The sequence below is a fragment of the Phalacrocorax aristotelis genome, chromosome 12 (genome assembly GCF_949628215.1).
Source record: "Phalacrocorax aristotelis chromosome 12, bGulAri2.1, whole genome shotgun sequence".
Classification (NCBI taxonomy): Eukaryota; Metazoa; Chordata; class Aves; order Suliformes; family Phalacrocoracidae; genus Phalacrocorax; species Phalacrocorax aristotelis.
In genome coordinates, this window is record NC_134287.1 from 8,667,398 (window position 1) to 8,690,305 (window position 22,908).

General features: G+C 43.0%; 1 protein-coding gene across 3 annotated transcripts in view; it reads left to right on the forward strand.

Moving 5' to 3' along the window:
- SUFU (SUFU negative regulator of hedgehog signaling) overlaps positions 1-22,908 on the forward strand; it is a 98,467-nt gene that overhangs the window by 20,393 nt on the left and 55,166 nt on the right. For 2 of the 3 annotated variants that reach the window (XM_075108159.1, XM_075108161.1), the window contains exon 3: positions 7,736-7,872. In XM_075108159.1, the coding sequence (XP_074964260.1) occupies positions 7,736-7,872 (137 nt within the window). Of the gene's footprint in view, positions 1-5,763; positions 5,845-7,735; positions 7,873-22,908 lie in introns of those variants that run through there. The other variant, XM_075108162.1, reaches the window with a different exon arrangement.

Below are 22,908 nucleotides of genomic sequence, written 5' to 3' on the forward strand. Positions count from 1 at the left end.
CAAATTTTACTCAGATCTATCTCAATGTAAGTTTTCTAAGCAGATCCTACATGAGTATTTTGGAAAGCCGAGAAACCTGCCTCCAAATAAGTGCAGGGTGAGTACCTCTGCATCTGTTTGGATTTAGATGTTGGAATAATTTTCTAAAAACAATTTAAGTTGCTGTTTCTAGAAAGGTTTTCTATTTTGTTGGTGGCTTACACATTTGATATGATGTACTGCAAGAGCAAGCTCTAAGCAACAGCTTTGGGCATAGCCACAGACTGATGTCTCGAGTACCATGTGTCACTCGCTTTCCAACCTTGATTTGGTATGCAGAAGTCTTTGAGTATGTGTTCTTTTTGCATTTGCCCTCCTTATGCATGAAGCTTTATCTTAAATCAAGTTAGAAAGGAGTCCAGTAAGACTCTGCATGCAGGTTTGGGAGGGCAAAAGCTCATGGAATTTCCTGTCAAGCACTCTGAAGAGATAACCATCTGAAGTGAAGATATCTACCCCCTGCTTCTCTCAGGTATTTTTACATTTTTTTCTTTAAAATTGATTTTTTTTTTCAATGCCAGGAGACAATCCTGGAGAATATGTGAGTAAGCAGGTTGGTTTTGGCCAAACTAAATTTTCTGGATACTTTTTAAGTCTTTCATGTAGAGGGGTTGCTGTACTTGTTAAGAAATTGCTTCACAGCAGCATCCCAGCATGCCGTCAGGGCTCTCAAATGAGACTGCTATATTGTTTGACAGCTGCACTAAACCCAACCGTTTCCAGTTAGGCAAGATGCTGGAAGCACTAGGTAGGGTCACTTTATTTTCTCTCTCTTTTTTTTTTTTTTTTTTTTTCTCCACCCCCATAGCTATGGAATCAGTGATTCCTTTGCCTATAGTAGGAAGACATTGTGTAACACACCTGGAGCTTGAATTCAGAAGACTGACTCTCTGTGTAATCTTGTTTGGGGCACATCAGCTCTTCCCTGGTGTCCTTCCTGGGAGATGGAGGCACTAAGGTGTTCAACTCAATGACTGTAACAGCCTGGAAGCCTTGGGTTTAGACAGGAAACCACCCCTTGTGTTGCTTGTTTGTAAGCAGATGTGGGCAGTGAAAGGGAAATGGTGTACATCTTGATTTTTCTCAGGTAGGACCTGTGAAGTGGGTCACTGAGTACCCTGCTGCTTTTTGTTACACCAGTTCCCTGTGTTGCTGCAGTAATATCTTCATAGAATCATAAAATTACTAAGGTTGGAAAAGACCTCTAGGATCATCAAGTCCAACCGTCAAAGCCAGCTTATTAGCATGCTTCGCTAGCTAATAGAAACATCTTCTGGGATGGTTACTAGCTGTGCAGTCTTAAAACACTAGTGAGAGTTGGGCCTTGAAGTACTTTGGTCTCGTTGAGCAGTGGTGGACACTGCCCATCAGCTTGGTTTAACCACCTTCTCAAACTTCTAAAATATCCTGATAGGCTTAACTGGAGTACTGAAAGCTATAGGTTGACAATTACTGTGGCTTTTTTTTTTTCTTGTGGGTGGTGGTAGAATTAAAACTGCTTACTGATGGAAATAACAGCAGCTCTTCCTGATGTCAGGCTTAAGAATGTAGTGGTACTGTATTTTTGTAGCCTTCAAAACGGTATGAGTGGCTCACCAGTGGCAGAGCAGGAAGCTTTGTCTCTGTAGACGATGTCAGGAAATGCAATTAGGGAGCTGAAGCAAAAGGCATCTTAGGTGGCTTCACAAAAGTAGCTGTGATGGAGCTGAAAGCTGAAGCTGGGACAAGTCAGTCCAGAGTCCTGTGAGCCTGCCCTTGCTTCCCAGAAGAGACCTGCTAGGAGTGGAGCTGACTTCTGAAAGTGCAGTCCTAACTATCCCCAAATACCCTGAAGGAGCTTTCTTGTTGCTCCCTGGCTGAAATAATCATAGTGAAGGGCCAGCATTTCCCTACGTAAACTCCCATTTTCAGGGATTGGTTCACTTAATACATTTATATTCATATACATTTGAACTCTCAAAAAATAAACACCTAGTACACTCTGCTCCTTGTCCAGAGCTGTGTAGCTTTCAAAAGCAGAATTTCAGAAATATAGCCATTTTGCACTGCAGTGAAGCCAACCCTCTCTTGCTCCTTGCAAAAGTGAGAATGAAAATGCTTTGGCGAATAGCTTTGATTTAAACTGAAAAGCCTCTGGTTTTCAGAGCAAAGGGCTAGTTTGGCTTTTGATCCTCTTAAGCTGGGTTATTTGATGTGAAAAACGCCCTGGGTACTCTGCTGCAGAGGGGAGCAGCTTTTCAGTTCTCTGTGTGTGGCTTCAGGAGAGGGCCTGCCAGAGCGTGGGGGGCTTGGGGGGCCTGGAAGCATGGCTCTGTAAATAAAGGGGCCTCTATTGCTTTGGATTCGTTTGCTGGAACTAAATATCATGATCAGTGAAACTCTTACCTCATTAAAGGAGCAAGCCGGGCTCCTTCACCGTATGTGCAGCGCTGCCATGTGGTCTGTTCTGCTGAGCTGATTTGCTGAACAGATAAAAGAGTTTTAACCCAAAGAACAGCGTGTAATATATGACCTTGGGTTTCAAAAGGTTTATTTTTGTTCATGCGACAAAATAAGGTTTTAATATTAAATATAGGGTTGGATTTGACTTGGCAGATACCAAAGCCTTCCATTACTGGTGTAGTCATAATATAAAACTATCTGATGTGTGCCAGTGGGCATGCAGCAAGCCAAGAATTTCTCCATCAGTGTTTGTTTTTTTGTGAAAACTTAGCTGACTGCTTTGCCATTGGGTTGGCTATAAAGGTGATGTGCCCTCGTGTTGGAGCGGGCAAAGCAGCAGCAGGCACAATGCAATCCATGCTGTTTCTTTATAGTTATTTAGTTTTGGGGTAAAATAGGGATATTTTTTTCCCTTCTTAGCATTTTAGGGGAGTTTAAAAGAAACTTTCACTCAAAACTGCAGGGTTCAGCAGAACCAAGGCGTAAACCAAACTATGTGAAATATTCCGATCTGTTAGTATAGAAACTTAATTCTGTGATGCAGCTTTCGGTTCATGTACCTGGGGCCACGCACAGATACAAAATACTGATTTTGAGGTTTCCTTCCTGCACGTGCTCCCCTCTCAGGTGGTAGTCTTACTGTAAAGCTGAGGCACTTTTCGACTGCTGTATTGTAATTGTTTTGCTGAAGAAATGACCTGCAAAGCACTTCAAGGTTTTATCCTGAACTGAGATCAAAAGCCTTTGTTCTAAATTGGCTGTCATTGAATTGGTCACCTTCCTATTGAAAAAAACAAGACAAAAAAACTCAAACAAAAACCCAACCAAACCCCCAAAAAGCAAACAAAGAACTCCCTCCCACCCCAAAGCTCAAAACCACTGCCCCAGTCCCCACCTCCCTTGCTGACATTGAAACGACCCCCAAGTAGTGCCAGAATCTTGCTTCTGTAGAACAAAAAGTGTGCAGTAAAAGCATGTTCCCTCCGCAGCTGACACAGGAGTTGGGGTCAGGCTAACCTGCTGCAGACGCTTTGCTGCCCACTTGGAAGGGAACAAGTTAGTACAGGTGCAGGTAGCAGTGAACTTGGGGGGTCAATGGAAGAGGTCATGAGCATGAACAAAACTGGCTCTGTGTGCTTTAGCAGGATGTCTTCCATCTATGGGTTATCTTTACCCCTCCACCCAGTTTTCTGTGGAAATGAGGCTTGTTCAGTCTGTCTCTTCTGGAACTATATATATATTTTTTAGCTTGTTGGTTGACTGTGGCTGGCTGAGAGTGCTTGACTTTTCTGGAAGTTTTCTGGAAGTTTGGTGAAAATTGGGAACTTGTGGGAAGGAGCATGAGTTCAAACAACTACAAGCCTGCAAGGTGCGATCCTTTTTTGTCCAGTTCCTCAGCAGCCTCCTAAGATAACCCCGAAGCAGTAGGGGTGTACCTTACAAGTAGGAGGCTGCATGGGAATCCAGTGTTTACACATGGAAGTAATGGAACATCTTGGTATAAATTGTTTATGGGGAATCTCATTGTGGATGAGTTTCTTGGTTATGATATGTGCATCTCTTGTCTTGTTGGTAAGGCCTTGAACAGGAAGGAACACAGGTGATTTGGGGGAATAAGCAGCTGTTTACAGCCCAGATATAAGGGAGGAGTCTCTTTATCCTTGTGGGAGATAAAAAGCCATTTGCTTGGTCTTCCATGCATATGGCACGTGTATCCGGAGGTCCTGGGCTTCTTTCTGGCCAAATTAATTTCCCATGCATTTGTTTGCTGTGGCTGCTACTTGACTCTCTGTCAGCGGACTGATGCATCCTTATGCTCACAAACTTTGGAATTGGGGCCGGTGGAAGCACTCATTCCCTAGTGAAAAGGGCTTCGCTAAGAGAAAGCAAGCTGTGCAGCTTGGCTACTCTATTCTTCTCTCTGATTTTTGTTAGACCAAGGGTCAGAGGCATGTGGCAGGGTTATAGGTTTATTTAGTTCCTGAAGCTGACATCTGCCTCCATTCTCAAGTACATCCTCAGAACCTTGGCCAGGAGCTCTGGTCCTGGATTGTGGTACATTGTTCATTGAATATAGTTTCAAGAGATGTCAAAATTTCTCTCAATTTACTTTCAAATACAATACTTTTTTTTTTAAGAATAAACCCAAAAGCTTTGGCAAAAATGCTAAGTGACAATGACTATCCTAATTACATTCTGAGTATTAATACTTCTTCCTATGAAAGACTTGCCTGAATTAAACATAAAGGATTTCTAAAATAATTGCAAACTTTTAAAGCCACATGTGTCACAATGTCTTCAAAAACAAATTACCAGACTTTATAGACTGTTACCTCAGAATATCTGTACAATACAGGTGAATTGCATGTATTTAAAATTTCACTGTAACAAAGCAGTGTATTTTCAGCAACTCGTGACTGTTAACTATTCAAAAACATTTTAAATCTAATCTTTAGAAACAAATATCTACAAATAGGATTTTTCTAAGATTTAACTGTTAAAGAATTTTAGAATTAAAAGCATTGTGTGCTGCTGCATTTTTTGCGTATTTTTTTTTAGAAGATACATCTTCTGATTCTTCAGGGATTTTTTTAAATCTTAGAAGGGAAGTAACTTACTGCTCATTTCCTTATGTTTTATTCTATTTATTTTCTTGTTTTAGAGTCTCATTACCATAAAAAAAATATAATGTAAGTAACATTGCCTGTCAGTTTTACTGCTTTTCAACTACTGATGTTTTGCTGACCAGCAATGTTCTCCTAAATGCTCATCTTGCGTTAAATTTGATGGATACTCACCTAAACTTTTCTGTTACTCAGTAACTTGTGTATGGATTGATATAAAGCATGTGTGGTCTTACCTTAAACAGTTATTTCTGGGAAGCAGAGAGATCTGTGGAGATCTAAACTCTAGCTTGATGCATATTAGAAGTAAAGCTCTGTTGTTCCAGAATGTGCCTTGAAAGGAGGAAATTCAATAGGGAGCCATCTTACTTTCCAAAACTTTTAACTGTGAAAGATCAGCTTGAAGGTTTTTGTTAACTTTGATGCTTCTTAAAATTGACCTGTTCATAATGTGTTTCAGTTTCTGGTGGATGCTTTTTCCTGGAATAAATACCTGAAAACTACCCACTTTGAAGTGTTTTTGTTTCTCCCTTTAACAAATATATCTGGTTTTCCTTTGCTGTCTGATAAGTTAAACTAATAAAACACTGCAGGGGTGCTGAATGTACAAAGTACAACTCCACATTTGTGAGGCTATTGCCATCCTGTACCAATCTTTTTGGTGGACCTGCATGCATGATTGCAGAACACAGGTTTCACCGCACGTCCACATTCTGCTCGCTGGCTGGCTGCTTATTCAGTAAGCTCTTGCTTTGTTTAAGAACCAAATGTAACTGTTTGACTTGTTGCTTAAAGGTATATTTGTTTGCTAAAAGAGGTTTTATATGTACAAGTTGACCATTCTGAAACGCACTATCTGCTCTGCTCATAAAAAAAATGCTTCAGTGGTATATAATTCTCAAATTCTTTGTGGAGGATAACATGGAGGGAAACAAAAATGGACATGCTTGTATTTTTTTATACTAATGAAATAGTCTTTTTTTGATATATTGTTTATTCCCCTTTGCTGTAGATGTCTGGCTTTCAATACCTGCTCTCTTGTTTCAGTCACAGTTGTTGTTATCTCTTTGGGCTATCCCATAGTTTAGTTCTGTCCTTGGGCATGTTACATCATTTGAAATTCTACCACACTTTCCTTGAAGAATCCTCAAACAAAGTTACACTGCATGATGAAGGAGTTGCATTGATGCCTAAATTCAATCACTTTTAACACTTGTCATTAGGCAGAGTTGCTATAAAGCATTTCTGCTTCAAACCAAGCTCCTTGCTATGGGAACAATCCATCCAACACTTGGAACTGGTCACCATGCTGCGGGTGAGCTGTGTTTTTCGATTTGAAAGTGCTCTCATCACTTTCCCGACTGCTCTGTCTGACTGTTTTCAGAAGCAGTACAATGTTAACACTTTGTGCACTGTACATTTGATATGTGCCAGCAAGGTACCAGCATCCAAGACATTCACAGAGTTTCTCCAGAGAATTTGCCAGTGGCTGCAGGTGTTGGAGATTTGAACTTGCAGAACTATACTGGTTTATGAAAGCTTCTGTGGGGTGTCTATGCTCAGTGTAAATCCTTCTTTTTTCCTTCTGCCTTTGTGGAACAGCCACAGCAAACACGGGATGTGAAGACAGTGGTAGAAAGGGTATGGCTGTCTCCAAATCGCTTTCAAGTTTGCGAGCTTATGTATTTGTCCCTGAGGCTTCTCATTTTTTCACACGCAAACATGGCTTTTTTAAATGTTGGGGACTTGGAACAGGAACTTTCCCATATGTATAAAATACAATATTCTCAAGGACTAGTTTTGTTGAAGCAAAGAGTAGTAGGGGGATATAGTTTGTTTGCTACTTTTTGTTATAGCCTTGATACTTCTAATATGTTTTCTGTTGGGTAGATCCTATCGGACCGAACCAGATAAATTGGCATCTATCTCTGTCAAATGGGGAAATGGCCAAACTACTGCTTCTTGAGCAGTAGCTGTCATTCAATGCTTTTATTCTATTATCCTCCTAGATGCACAAGGAGAATGTACACAAGCATATAGTGGAGCAAAATAAGAATTAGTGCATTGTGTGAGAGGCTATTAACTTTCTGCCTGCATGTTCTTATTTCCCTCCTCCCCTGTGACTGTCCACAACACAAATTGTGTGCTGTATGTCAAAAACTCAACTGCTTCAACCCAGAAACTACTACCCAGTCCTATAGTTGCATCCCACTTCTCAGTGAGTAAATTTGAATTCACAAGGGTGGAATAACATTATTTTCTGTTGTGTACTTTTATTGGTGCTCCCATTTAAGGAAACGTAATCAGGGCAGCTATCGGTGCAAAACTTACAAGATGTTTTAAAAACAAATTCAGGATGCTGAAAATCGTGCTGGTCCCAGGAAAGAAGTCAGGGTTCCAAGACTCTGTTATTCTGACTGAAAACACTAATAGGATAGTTATCTTTGAAATTGTATTACATCAGCTAACCTAACAATGTTATGCCATTTGAGCTATGGTAGACTGAAATGAATTTTGAAACTTATCTTTTCTATGAGGAGAACACTCATCCTTTTTCCATGGTCTTAATCTTTCAGCCTGCTCTGGTTACAAGGAGTTTGTTGTGACTTTTCATTTTTCATTTCCTTCAGGTTTACTGGAACAGATGGACCAAGTGGTTTTGGATTTGAGTTGACATTTCGACTAAAGAGAGAGACGGGGGAGTCGGCACCACCTACATGGCCAGCAGAGTTAATGCAAGGCTTAGCGAGATACGTCTTCCAGTCAGGTACTGCAGGGTTAAATGTGCTGTCTCACTTTTTGCTGCTTTCATTCTGAAGGGCCACATCTGTTACATCAGTGCTCAATCAAATCTTGAGAATTTTCTTTGTGTGGGAAACCAAAAGAATGTGTTCCTTCCATCAGCCCAGCTTGCTGGGGACAAAACCCAACTGCTGTCCAGGTAACACCAAATCCCTAGTACGGAAAAGCTGACGATACAGAATGGTTGGTAACCATAGGAAGCCTGCTCACTGGCTTTTTGTTGCTCTTCCGCATTGTTGGTTTCACCCTCTTTCAATAAGAAAACGTCCTTTGTTTATCCTGACATGGCTGAGAAGCACCCATCTGATACAGTCTCACTTCTCAGCAGAAGGGCTGTAACTTCCAAAACAGTTGCAGTTCTTTCACAAGCAAGTCTCTTCCTATGGTCTGTGCAGCTGAGCAGCAGCAACGTATGTAAACAAGGAGTAGTTGAGAAGACATAAAAGTCATAAGGGATGCCAAGGCTCTGGGAGGGCTAATAAATTAACAACTGGGAATCATTAATGCAGATTGAGACTTGCAAGAAATTTGGGAATCAGAGTGCCTACAAAACATCCTCTTGAACTGCTCTTCCTGGATTCTGTTTATACCAGTAGATTCAATTTTGTTTGTATTGCGAGCACATGAAGACCATGGAATGCTGAGTGCATAGTGTATTTGAAAGGCACCCTCCAGCATCACAAGATCTGAATGAAAATATTTGAAGAACCTTTTTTAACCTAGTTTGAGGTCCTTTACAAGTAAAATACATTTTAAATCAATGATTATTGAATTTGTAACATTTGGCACTCATTCTTCTAGTTAATAAATTGCTTAGTAACTTCTGATTCTGTTGCTGGTTTTCAGTCAGCTGGCTGACTCTCAAAGGGGAAAGGTCTGGGTGAAAACAGGATTCCTCTGGTAACCTCAGTGACAAATTTCTGAGGCAGTGGCAACTCTTGTGGGGTATTTCTTCTGAATGTTGACTGGCAGAGGTCAGTGCTAGCACAGATTATTGCTTGTCTTCATATTGGGATCTATCTTGATTTTTACTACTCTTAAACATCTAAATACACAAGCCTGTCACAGTTTTGCCATTATTTGAGGTTCCTGTCCTGTCTAAATTGTATTGTACAGAAGCTTTTTGGTACTGGCATTGCAGTGATGAATTCAAACTCACATTTTCTATGTATTGACCACAGGGTCTGACGAAAACATCTGACTCTGAAATCTCCTTCTTAGGAATAAAATAACATGCAAGTTATATGTTAACTTATCTTACATATAAGACCCCTTTTGGAGCCTTTTAAATGTTCTAATCCTATGCAGGTTCTCATAACAGTCTCTTCAATTCAGGAGTTTCAGTGCCTTCTATTTGCACATTAAGCAACCTCTGTATAGCAGCTGCTTGTTTGTCTCACCCTTTCCATGCGTGAGAGGAGGTCTGCAGAGTGAAGTAGGATTTGGGAGGGTACTTCAGGACAAAATTCTCAGTGACTAAACTGGCATTCCAGGCAGACACTTTCCTTGTTTGGTTTCATGCACTAATGCAGTCTCATCTTTCTGATCTCAAAGCAAATGAACTGTTTTTAGACTGGAAAGAACGGTTGTGCCCATGCATGTCAGTCTGATGTGAACTTCTAAGGGCCTTCAGTATTATCCTCAGCTTATACATGCTGGTTTTGACTTTCTCTCCACCATGACTCTTTAAAGGCATTTCTCAAATATACGTTAATGGATTCTAGCTACTGGGTGTTTAACTCCAAATTTACGTTATTTAAAAGCCTCATGTATGAACCACAAATTGACTTTGAATGTGAAACTGAGTATGAGCCACCACTATGCTCATCATGCAATAGGCAAGTCACATGCTGGGTTACCTTAGGAAGAACATGAGCAGCAAATTGAGGGAAGTTATCACCTATTCTGCACGGCACTGGGGAGGCCTCACTTAAAACACTGTCCTGATTTGGGCCTCCTGGTTTAAGAGATGCTGAGAAAACAGGGAGAGTCTACAGTGGTTGGGGTCCTAGAGCACATAAGCTATGAGGAGAGCTGAAGGAAGCAGGGCTGGTTTAGCCTTTGAAGAGAAGGTGCATAGTGATCTAAAGGGAGCCTACAGCTGTTGGGAGGGTAGTTACAAGATTGTGGGGTCAAGCCCTAGATAGTACAACAAGGGGCTACAGCTCTGAAGCATAGTATGGGAGGTTCTGGAAGGGCTTCAGGAAAAACTTGCTCACAAGGAGGGTGGCAAAGCACAGGGAACAGTTTACAAGAGAGCTGGTGGATGTCTGTTCCTGAAAGGATTCAGGACTTAGCTCAACAAAGCTACAATGGCCCTGATGTAACATTGGTGATGGCTCCACTTCAGATAGGAGGCTGGACAAGAGACCTCCAGAGGCCCCTTAAAATACCACAGAAGAGTTGGATTTTTGTTTTTTTCCATACAGCTTCATGCCCTTCAGCAACCAGCTGTGTGCTGTCACCAAGTATTTACCAACCGTTCCTTGCTCTGTATAAAAGGAAATTGTATGCTGTTGCAGCAAGTGATCAGGCTCTAGTTTTGTTTTAGTACAAACTAGTTTATCACTAGCCTCTTTTTAGCCTGAGAAAGTTCTTCAAATCTTCTGGCTAATCATAGATGTCAGGTTAATACTGATGACATAATGCATTTAAAAGTAAGACTTGTAATGGGGCAGACTATCATGTTTCTTGATCTCTCAGGGCAAAACCAGTTGACCATAGCTAGGTGCAGTCATTTTCTAATTTAGCATAAGCTCGCTCACTCTGTTGCTCTGCAGAGTCCGCAGTCCTCCTGCTACATCTGACGTGCCCCGCTTTGCTTTGCTTTACTCCCACGAGCTGCCCCCTCTCAGGCTGGCAGCCTCCAGAGCAGTTCCCACGCTCTCACTTGCATTGCCCCTGGATGATTAGGCACCCAGCGCTCAGCAGTGTTATTTTTATTCTGCTTAGTGGGATTTCCCCCAGTCTAATATAGCCACTCTGCAAAACCAAGTGCCGTCATCTTTTTTCCTTGGCCTTTTACAGGACTTCTATGGTCAGATGTTAAAACTCTAAAACGGAAGTATTTGAAGGGGTGGTTCTTCGTAAGCCCACTGGGGATTAGGCAGGCTGTGGCACGACAGCGTTACTTGATGAAAGGTTTCTTTTTGCTCAAGTCCTGTTGACTGTACCATTTGGAGCATTTGTCAAATGCAACAATCATAAGCATTGTTTGACTCTAGAGTGTGTACCTTTATAATTGTCCTCTTCAGTGGTTTAAAAATCCATGGAGTCTCTTTAATACTCCAAAATAGCCTTAAAAACATTTGATGAACTGAAACAACTTGAGTAACGCTTATGAATCCACTCCAAAAGACGAGGAAGAAAAAAATAAAACTGGCAGGAACTTTTTGGATAGGCTCCAAGCACTTTGGCCTGTCAAAGGATTGTTTACTTTGAAAGCTATGCTAAGAGCTAAATTCTTATCTCTTGAATAGCAAACCAACATTTTGGTTATCATAGATGTCCTTTGCTGGGTCTGGTTGAAGTTGGGGGAGAGTAAGGTATAGTTATACTACTGCTGAGCCTGAGCAATTTCAGATGATGATGACTGAGTTGGAGACTCATCTAGCAGCTACTGCTGTCCTAAATATTATTACTGTGTATTGCAGTTGCAAAGCATGTCTCATTGCAGGTGATGTATTTTGGTAACAAACACTTCTAGGCAAATGAATGTTACGTTTGTTTCCATCTCTCCTGCCTGTGGTTGTGCTTTAGAAAAGCAGTCTTCTGCATTGAATTTCAGACCTCTGAGCTCTGGCCTCCCTGTTCACTGTAACAAACACTTGATGCTTTGTGCTTTTGATTAAATGACACTCTTTCCCCTCCTTCAACAAAACCAAGCTTGCAAGTCTCAAAAAAAAATTGTATTTGTGGCTTTATCTGTTCTTAATTTTGTCACTGTTTGACCATGACCACAAATTCCAACTCTGTTATTTTTAGTTTAAGGAAAAAAAACCCAACAAACCCAAACCTGCAAACCTTGAAAATGAAACTGCACAATTCAGCGACCTTAGCTGGTCATGGTTCATGGATGTGCTGGGAGTATCTCGTGGTAGAACAAATTTATAGTTCAGTTCAAACGAAGAGCAAGAAATGCTGCTCTTATGAAAAGCTTATCCAGGGTGTGTTACAACTGTTAACTCTTTAAGTACTGCAGTATTAACGATGCTTGATCAGTATAGAGAGGCTATGGTTTGTGTTTTTTCTGAAATTAAAGTCTACTTTTTTTTTTCCTCTGTAAGGTAATGCTAGATGTTTTCAAGGGCCTGCCTGATATACATCACTAGGGCAATATATTGATGTAGCATGGAAACAAATGCGTTATGTGTATGAGTTCTTACTGCTTCCATGTTTGTTGGCCTGAAAGAAAACAGCTGCAGCTGTAAGGTACAGGTTTGGAGAAATTTTAATGAAAAACTCATTATGCGTAGAGCCTGAAGATAACAGCATAGCACATGTCATAGTCATATTCTTCTCAGTGTATGAATAGGGGAACTAGCTAGTGAAACTAACTTCAGAAGTATAAGACAATGTCCATGATTTAGAGGTTTGTGGGTTGGCTGAGCTTGATAACATTTACCCTAAAACATGTCAGCCTGAGCAGTCTGAGCCCCTGCTGTTGCAGGAGGGACAGGTGGTGTTACAGGAGACTGGAAAATGACAAATGCTGTTCTTCACCCTCACCTTCCCTGCCAAAAAAAACAAACCAAACAAACAAAAACAAAAATGCAAAAACCTGAGGTTTCTAATTGGTAAATCCGGCTTCAGGTCATAAGACCTAGGAAAAACAAACCATCTAGAAGGCATCCAGGGAATAATGGACATTCTGGCATGGATTTATCAGGAATAAATCAGAACAAACTAAATTGTGACAAAGTAACAGGCACCATGGGAAGCAGTGAATATTGGTTACCTTGATACTAGTGAGTCTTTTGATGTGATTCCTTCCAGCAGGGATGTGAGTGAGCTGAGGAAATAAATTTTGATAAAGACTGAAGAAAGAGGGATGCAATACTGGTTGGAAGTTTAGACTGAGCTATTGTCAATGTATTGTCATCAGCCACAAAAGATGTGTAGAGTTTGGATTCCTCTAAAATCTGTCCTAGCACTCATGCAGTTTGGTACTGACCAGGATGATGAAATACAGAGTATACTGATGAAATGTGCAGATATAGTGAAGCACTATGGCACAGAGGGCTGGAGTTCAGAAAAACCTTTGCAAATTGCAGAAATGGTCTGAAGTACTGATGTGCAGTAAGGTAAGGAAGATGCAACAAGTGCAAGGTCCTGTGCTTACATGGGAATAATCCAATGCACAATTATCAGCTGGGGAAAGGCGGCACTTCTGAAAGGTGAAGAAAATAATTCGGAGATAATATCATCAATGGGCTCTATCTAAACCAACACTGTCTTCACTCTGAGAGGCAAGAAGCAAAATTATTCTGACATATAAATGGAAGTGTTCTGTGTATTGCATATGATAGGGTCCTTCTACACTGCTGGCAACACCTTGAAGGGAAAGGGAGAGCACTGTATCTCATTTTGGGCAAAAGACTTCAAGTCAGATGCATCCTGGTTGGAGAGAGTCTGGAAGAGAGCAATAAGAATGACCCAAAGGTCCAGAAAATATGACATGTGGAAGAATGATCAAAAGAGTTATGTTTGTTTAGTCTAGGCAAGAGAAGATGAAAGGAAGATGTGAGAAGAGTCTTCAAATATGCGAAAGGTTGCTGTAGGGAATTTCTGTGTGCCTACTGGGGATATGAGAGGCCTATCACTGCTAAAATTTTTGTAATGTAGGCTTAGGGTTTGTTGTTAGGAAAAACTTTCAAATGGTAAGTGTGGTGAAGCACTGGAATAGTCCAGATTTCTCATTGCTGCATAGCTTTGAGAACAAGTCAAATGATTCTTTGTGGATATTTGTCAGGAAGAGTTGGTCCTTCCTTCAGGTGCGGAAGAGTAGGAGCCTTCTTACTCTTCTTTGTGTTATAAATATATCTTGACTGACTAGGTGTCCTCTTCAGGTCTTCTAAATGTAATTTTCTGTGGTTCTGTAAATACATAATTTATATTTTTTCATAGTTACCTGATTACTGGTTCACTAAATATATTTAAATGGAATTTTGAAGTCTCAGCTTATTTGAAGTCGAATTTTACTATTTAACCTTTAACTAGTCAGTAGTAGGAAACTGTTTTGGGGTCTGCAAAACAGTAACAACAAAATCTGCAAGCAAAGTAAGCATGCAAGATGCAATTTGTGTGTGGCAATTTAATGTAGATTTCAGCTGATTACTTCAGGAGAAACTTGCTTGTGTGAATTATTACTTAGAAAAATTGTTACACGTTTGTAAAGTGCATTGGTCAGAACTAATTTCAGCAGGTACGCAGTGAGTTATACATGTTGATAACGTGCCAAAACAATGACCAAACTAGCTATACCTGATTTGTTGTTTCGGGTTTTTTCCCCACAAACCCCTCTCTTGGCACGTCTGCCCCCTCTGCACTGTTATGGTGAGGGATTCCCTTTTCAGAGGTTAAGATATGAAATATCTTCTCTTGTCATTAGTTGTTTCTGTGAGACCTGCAGAAACTTAGTATCTGTGAGCTTCTGTCCTCTGTCACGATTCAAGTCTGCGGGCCAATTTCCCAAAGTTACTGGAAAGGAGGAGGTTCTGGCTGATTCATGCAAGTGCCTGAGACAGCACAGTCATGCAAGCCTTCAGCAGCCAGGCTGAAAAGCAAGCCCAAAATGAGGTATGTCTAGCCTTCCTTAGTTATTTCTGGCATGTCATACTTTCTTCGGGTAGGAATTACTGTGTGACAGCTTGTCTGTAGTTAGAAGAAGGATGTACACTGTTCCTGCCTATGTCATTGGTGAGGTGCATCAGTTTGAGTATTATGCCAGCTCTGCATGCCTCAGTTTCCCCTTTGGTAAATGGGAGTGATTACAGGAGTTGTAAGGACTGCCGGTGTAGATGCACTCTTCTTACTTAGCAATTTCCATCTGATACAAGTTTATTCTGAGCCACGGAGGCTCTTTGTGTTTGACAAGCAGTGTAACTTGTACACTGAAAATGGGACTCAGTGGGATTAAGTGATTTGGCTGGGGTCACAGACCTGCAGCCATTAAGCCAGTGGATACCTTGACACCTGCTGCCCTGGCATAACCATTAGATCTCATCTTTGGATCTTCTGGAGTCCAGAAAGCTTCAGTGTGGTAGCCTCAGTGACTCTTTCCTTGCCAACATGTTTTCAAACATTTTTTACGTAGGCCAATTTCTGTGTGTAAAAAGGGGAGGGGAAAAAAACCCCAAAACCAAACCCTAAACAAACTCTTTGCTTCCTTGCATACAAATGAGGCTTGTCTAGCTTGTTCGTAAAACAGTGTTTATTTCTTCCCAGTAGGATGACTAAAACCAAATAAAATCTACCAGTAATTCATATATATTTTTCCCTGACTGTGCCTTTTTTTTTTTTTTTTTTTTCAACCCTAGGCTGATTCATTGTTCTATTCCAGTTGCTATGGCTTGGTAAAAAAATATATATATATATTCAATCATCTGTTTGTAATATTGACCGGTTTCCAGTGTAGAGCTGGCCCTGGCTCCTCTGCAGTATTCCAGAATTTTAGATTAAAAATGAGGGGATTAACTGTGTTTCTTAGCTCCACAAAGTAGTATAAATCAACATCAATTTCATTTCAACAGAACCTGTTATGTAGTGAACTCTGCTGTGCAAACACAAACTGTAGCGCAGTAAAGTTTATAGAATAGCCTCCTGGCCTGTCATTTGCCGTAGGTGAACAGGACTCGCCTAAGCACACAGACTGCGTGCCTTTATACTGAGAAGGGGTATGGAAACATTAAGTCACTGGTTCCAATTTAACCCAAGTTTGTCATGGCCAAAAGCTCTCATCATCTGATAGTTATTCAGTGGTCCATGAGAAATTGGTTGGGGTTTAGTCTAATTCCTCTTAGATGTTTCCCATAAAACAAGCTGTTCTGTGAGCAGCAGCGCAGATCAAGGCTGGTCCTTTACGTGTCTGTGCGCTAGCCCCTCTACACCCCATACCGCTGCAATAAATCCACTTCTCCCCATACTGCTGCCTATGAGCTCACCTCCCCAATATTTCCCATCCCTCCCACCCCATCTCCTAAGCCAGTCTTGTCACAACCCCGAGCTTCCAGCTGGGATGTACGTGCTGGGGCTGGTACCAAACAATGTGCTAGCTGATGAAACAAACTGGTTGCTTGTGTGCAGAGCGGTTGGCTAACATGCCAGGCACAACAGGCAGCTATCAAGCTTGTGCTTTGGTCTCCAACCAGTCGCTGGCATCCCCCAAAGCTGGCTGAGGCTTTGAAGTTGTTGGGGAAGGAATTGCCAAATGCAACTCCTGTAAATTGTCCTGATAGGCATTGCAGCAAAGTGCTGGTTGCAGATGGAGCTGCCCTTTTTTACTCCCCGCTGTAGATCACAAATAGAGCTTATGCAGTGCTGCTAGTAATCCAGAGAGAAGCATCTGTCTGCAAAGCTGTCGATCAGACAGACAACACTGAAGAGACCTCATGGAAAATGTTTTTGTCTGCGGAAAGGATGTCTCTAAGAGGAGGCATTTTGTAGGTATATAAATGCATCTTCTCTTGAAATACTGTCCCAGGGTTGTGCAGAGAAAACATTGAAGCTGGGGCCAGATTTGTTCTTATCGCCTTGTTGCTGCTACTGCTTAGGATGCTCAATGGTTGAAACTCTCTTGCTGGCACTATCTGATCACCCTACCCAGAGCTGGATGCCCAATACCTGTTGCGGGTCCCACCAGATGAGGCTTATCCTGTTACAGCAGCTCTGCTGACTTTGTGTGTGTGCAGCCATTAGCTGCCACACAAGACAGCGCCAGTTGCAGGAACCCTTCCTTTTGCAGCACAAGAGATGACAGCTTGCATCATGCCAGCCTCAGCCTGTGCATGCAGTTGTAACCCATAGTAACTTGATTGTGTATCTGAGCTCTTGGAGGAGAGATGTTAGTGTTTGTGTTTGTTCTTTGAGTGCGCTTGAAGGATGGGGCAGCTAGACACCTGTCCAATTTCCTGACGTAGCAACTCTCAGGCAAGTCTTAAGAAGCCTGGTTACTGTTTAGTCTTTAGCATCAAACTTTTTTCTCTAATGTTTATTTTTTCTGTGACTGTTCTGGGTTTGGTCCAGCAGAGCTCATTGAAAGGCATTATTATAGCTGCTCTTTTTCCCCTTCTCAAAGAAACTGTAAACTTCCAGCACCTGCTTTTAATGTTAAGATGGTCTTGCCAACCTCTAGCAGGGATCTGTAAGGAATAAGCATAGCAATATTGACCATCTGCAATATCCATGCTCTTTAGTGGATGCCTTTCACTTGGAAAGGAGCAAGAGGACAAGTTTTGTCACTGGTGATCCTGAGACTGGTGCCTGGGTCAGCATGCAGAGGTACTTCTGGGTTCCCTAGACAAAATTAATGCAGTTCCTCTCTGCATGCTTGCAAAGCTTGATATTATTTGTCTGTCTGCATGAATGTAAATTTTGGGACTTTCAGAGTCCAATGCATTTATCCCCACTTGTGAGGCAGGGAAACACACCCAGTTCCACTTTGCCGCTGGGTGCCAAGGGGCGGGGGGGAGGTAAGAGGCTTGCCCATCTTTAGAGAGGAGCTTTGCAGTGGCCAGAGCTGTGGCTGAGGCTTCCCAGGCTGTGAACTAGCACACACCTGGTGGCCTGTCCTTCCTCTGTGTGAGTCCTGTCTCAGAGTGCTTTCAGTTATAGGTGCTAAACTAGCTGAGGGCACAGAGCAGAAATACAGCTGTGAATGCTGCTGAGTGCTGTTATGCCACCACACAGGTGGTGCGCCCCTATTCTCCTTCTTCCGAGTGGCATAAATGGAGCTGCATGACCTTAGATTTTGGCTGACTAAATTAACTTCACTTCTCTTTCTATTCAGAATAGGCAGGGTGCTGCCCCTTTGCAATACTGGAGGCACCCCAGCGCCAGGCTCAGTCCCGCCCTTTGCCTTGGAGCACTGCCACTTCTTTAGCCACTGATACAACAAGCTGGCAGTTATTCAGCTCTTGTGGGTTTGGTCGGTAGCATCTTTCTGGTCTTTGCTTGGGACTTGCTAGGACCATTTTGCCACACTGGAAAATCCCTCCTCCATGAAAAAAAGCTGTTCCGTTCGCTGCGATGAAAGAACAGTTCCTACAACCTTCTGGCCAGGTTTAAAAAGTGCTGGAGACTTTCTCAGGAACTTGAGAAGATGGGACCAACACCACTGCTGTGTGACATTGCCTTTTGCTTAATCAGCACTGGTGGTGTGAACCTGGACTGTGCATGAGGCTCCTCCAAGCTTCCTCCCAGTCTGCAGTGCAGCAGTAGGAAGGCATGACTTGGGAACCCAGGAGTTTCTAAGGATATGTGTACTCTCATTTGACTTGGGGGAGGAAAAGGCTATGACTTATGTTTCAGTGAGCTAGCTATATAATAGAAATTACAGCCTTTTCTTCCCTATCTCCCTAACCTCATGGATTTTGGGCTTTTGTCTCTCCTGCAGCTTGCCTGGACTTGTGGGTCAGTCTGGGTATTTCCTGTGCCTTGTTGTGGAAGTCACTGTTGTCTCTCCGACATCTAGCTCTCAGCTGAGAACAGGTCTCTGACCTTTTCCAGTCCCAAAGGGTAGGTTGACATTAAAGCATAAGAGACTTTGTGCCAGGAGCAGGGGCACAGAAAGTCTTTGTTCCTTATAAAAGACTTTGTTGAAGTAGAAGGAAGGCTGTCTTCCCCAGACTGCTTTACTGATTGTATAGTATTTCCAGGCAGTAAGTGAGGTATCTCAGCACTGCCTAAAAGAGGAGGCTAGTTTTTAGCTGCTACTGTGATTTAGATAAAGTAGGTTTAGGCCCAGTTTGAACTGGCTACGTTTCAAATGATGCTGTCCCTTTTAATTCTGTCAACTCACATCCTGTTCCTGCCTGAGAACTGAACTTAGCTCATTGCTTTTCAGCTGTTCAACACCATTCATTCAGTTGGTTTATTTAACAAATGAAAAAAGAAAGGGGGGGGGGAGGGGGAAGGAAGGCTTGTCTTCTCTGTGCTTTGCATTAGTCCATGTGCCCTGAGGCTGCACCCAAATGTCAGGGATGGACAAAGCAGCAAATCTCATAAATCTGATATATGGTTGAATTTATTAATGCACAAGTTGTTTTAGCCTTCATACTGCATGTGAGCTACCACTGGGAGAGGGAGGAGAGAAATGGGCATGGAGACACAGAGGCAGCTGTATAATGCATCTCAGTGCAAGGCTGCCACAACAGCTGAAGAGGTAGGAGGACAGCCAGCAGGCCCCGTGCCCTGGGACGCTTGGATGCTGGCCCCTAGCAGGTGTTTATCCTGAGTGGCTGCAGTTCAAGGTCAGAACTGATCTTGCTAATATTTGCTGCCCACAGTGGAGGGGAGCTGAGGTCTCTGCAGGAAGTCTTGTCTCAATCTTACCTGGAGCCTCCCTGCTGCAGGAGGTTGTGGAGGAGCCCACACACTGGGCACCAGCAAGCCTGCTTAAGAAGAGCACCTCTGACTCCTGCTGTAAGGAAGCTGGGGAGAAGCTGTACATGGTCAGCCTGGCCTTGGACAAAGGCTCTGTCCCCTGTACTGAAGGAAGAATGCAAGACAAAGGAAACAGCTCTGCAAAGGCAGAAAACTCCCCCTTCTGCTGATGTGAGGTCCTTTGGCATCTCATATATGAGGTCTTTGTCCCACCCGGCTTTTTCTGGGAGACGGAAGCAGATGCTGTAATAGTTAAAGGATTCTGCACAGAATAGTGCTGCCTCCTCCTATCGAGGAGCTGAAAGCCACAACACAGAGGGATTGTTCTGCAGTCACAGGAACATCTTTTCTCGCTGCCTGTGTGCAATTGTTTGGGATGCAGAGGAGAGTTGGAAGGTTATGGGTACCGAGTAGCCTTGTGAAAAGGACTAGTTTTTCCCTTGGCAGCTGCCAAGCCCACGTTAGATGAAACTGCAGAGAAGAGCGGACTGTGGTGGAAGTTGGTTTCACTGTTACATATCCATCTTCTTACACTTTCTATTGAAGATCTGTGCAGCAAGTGGTGTTCAAACTGTGCTTTCTGCCTAACCCACTCTGCCTGCGAGAGTGGCAGTATGTGGAGCTCATCACACTGTCCTCTGACAGACTCAGATGCAAAGGTCTTTTGCAGCAGCCTGCTCAGCCAGGAGGCAGCAAATGGGCACAGCAGGGGAACCATTTTGTTCTTGGTGGGAAAGAGAAAGTGGGAGAGTGTATTCAGAGACTGCAGGCAGCCCAGAGCTTGTGGAAAGTGGACTCCTCCTTGGTTTAAGATCAGGGCCTTAAAGGAATCATCTCAGAACACTTGGGATGACTTTTGAAAAGGTGCTTCGTAAACAGGCTGGTCATTTTTCATTTGAACTGTAAAGATAGCTCTTGGACCAAGTTTGTGTTGTTTTTGAACTACTGTAATGAGTTGGTAGAGCTCAATGCATAACTAATATTTTACACAAATATGTGTGAATACAAAGTTCCTCTGTTTCCTGCCCTTCAGCCTCCTGCTTTGCCAAAGCAAAACAAAGGTTTGGCCTGTGCAAGCTTTAAATTCCTGAAAATTTAAGAGAAAATAATCAACCACTGCGAAAAATGCTACAGTGCTTTCTCAAAGACCCCTGCCCTTCCTGTCTGTTACAAGCCCCAGAACTAATGCCTGGGTAACTAGATAACTTTCCTGAAGAGATGATGATATAACTCTGAAGGTGTTTTCTCACAGACCATCTTCCCTTTCTTGTACTTCCTTGAGTAATTTTTGCTAAAAGGGATACCTTTGTGGGGTCTTGCAGTCCTTCTGTCAGATGTCTGTGCTGTGAAGGTTATTAAAAGTAGCTGCTTGCGTCTTCTTTGGGTCTCTCAGAGGAGGATAGTGCCTTCGCTTCCCTTTTGAATTCCTTGGAAGCTCATCAACAGAAATGTCTTGCAGATAGATAGCTGGGGAAAGATCACAAGTGGCTGAACAGTCTCATGGTGCTCCTCTGTCCATTTGAGCATCGACCCTTCTTGGTGTCTTGTACATGTGCAAGTATGTAGGAGGTTCAAAAACAAGAAGAAATGTTTTTCTCTCCTGCTGCAGTTCTCTTCCCTCACTGAGGACACCTAAAGGTTGCTAAAGCTGTGACTACAAGTATTTGTTCTAATTGCACCTGGCTGGGAAACATTCAGGTAACCATAAAACATTCTAGCTTTCACAGGATAGGGTTTTTAAGTGAAAGGCCAGTATCTCTTCAAATTGGCCACGTGGGGCCACATAATCTGTAAATAAACTGCCATTAAATATGTGTTTTGAGCTGAGTCCTTATCTGCCAGGAGATCCTGCTGTATAACATCTTTTCTCACTCCTGGGTCTTCACCCCATCCTGAGGCTATTCAGTTTCTGCAAGTATTGAAGACATAAATAGCATCCTTTGAAGGGGAGCTGTAAAACACGTCTTGTTCAGGTGAAGGATGCAGAAAGCTGGTGGCAGCGCAGCTGGACAGGGGTGGAAGGGTCTCTCACCTTGCCGGGTCTCTCACTGGGATTCGGCAAGCCCGTCACGCCTGCTCCCTTGCAGTTGCTTGGCTGGGGATGGAGGGGGGTTATCCCACTGGCCCATAGGAGTAGGTGAAAGTAGCCCAGCCCTGCAGCACCCAAGGGCTATCAGTCTGAGTGACAGGATATAGAGGAGAAAGAACTTGGAGCAGGAGAGTTCTGTGGGGCCACAAATGAACAACATGCCTCTGCGTTCATTTTCTTTCCCTGCCATACTCAGCAACACCAGGTAAGTCCTTTCATGCTGCCGTGCTTTCCTCCAGCCTTCCCTCCCTGTGGGAGGGAGCTGTGCAGATAACTCTGTAGATAGGTGAGAACTATGTTGTTGCAAAAGCAAGGCAGAAGATGCATCCTGCCCCCGGCAGCGCTTATGCTGAGGGGGTGCCAAGCCTGCTGGATGTGCCAGCTCCTGCCTCTGCTGACTGCGAGGGCTGGAGAAGGCTGTATGGAGCAAACCTGGAGGAGCTGAGTGAAGCTGTGGGGAGGAGAGGAAGCGTGGGAGGAGGTGGCTGGCGGAGCAGGCTGTACAGAGTCAGGGAGAGGACAGGGGGCCCATCGGTTGCAGAGGGTGGGAGCGTGCCCTGGGCACGGGAGTCACTTGCTGGGAGCCTGCGTGAGAAATTCTCAGGGGCTGCAGTCATGGAAATTGTATACGGCATAGAGATGGGCAGGGAGAAGGAGCGAGCCAGATACGCAGATGTGTAAGGGATGGAAAGAAATGTCCTGGAAAACAGAAGAGGTAGAGAAGGCCCAGAACCAAATTTGTTACTGTATTATAGCATTTTAGCATTTGTTTTTCAGCTAAAGTATTACACTCTCCAGTGTCACATAAGGCATTCAGGTGTCTGGGATCTACTTTGTGATAAGAAAAGCAGCATTTGTGACTCCATCAGCAAAAGCTGCAGTGCAGTGAGACATGTTTTCCACGATCCTACTGCCAGCAGGGGTGAGTGAGGGCTCTGAGCAGGGCACAGAGGAGTGAGGAATCACATTGTTGTGCTGATGATGTACCCTGGGGAGGCTTGGGAGGGCCCAATTCTGGCCCCTTCATCAGGTTTTCAGTCCAGGGGACTTAAAGGATCAAATAAGTTTATATGTGCTTGCATAAATCGATGGGTTCTTTTGAGGGGTATGTTAATTTTCCAGACTCAACAACCTGGAACTGTGCAGTAATCAACTTTGTATTTTCAACCTGCTGATCAATTTTAAAAAAAATCTGCGTCATGCTTTTTCTGAAACTGTCCTCAAACCTCAGAGGTCAAGCAGTCCTTACAGTATTGATAATCTGTTTTTTTCCACTCTGTTTTTTTTCAAGAACTTTTTGCCTAGGCCCCT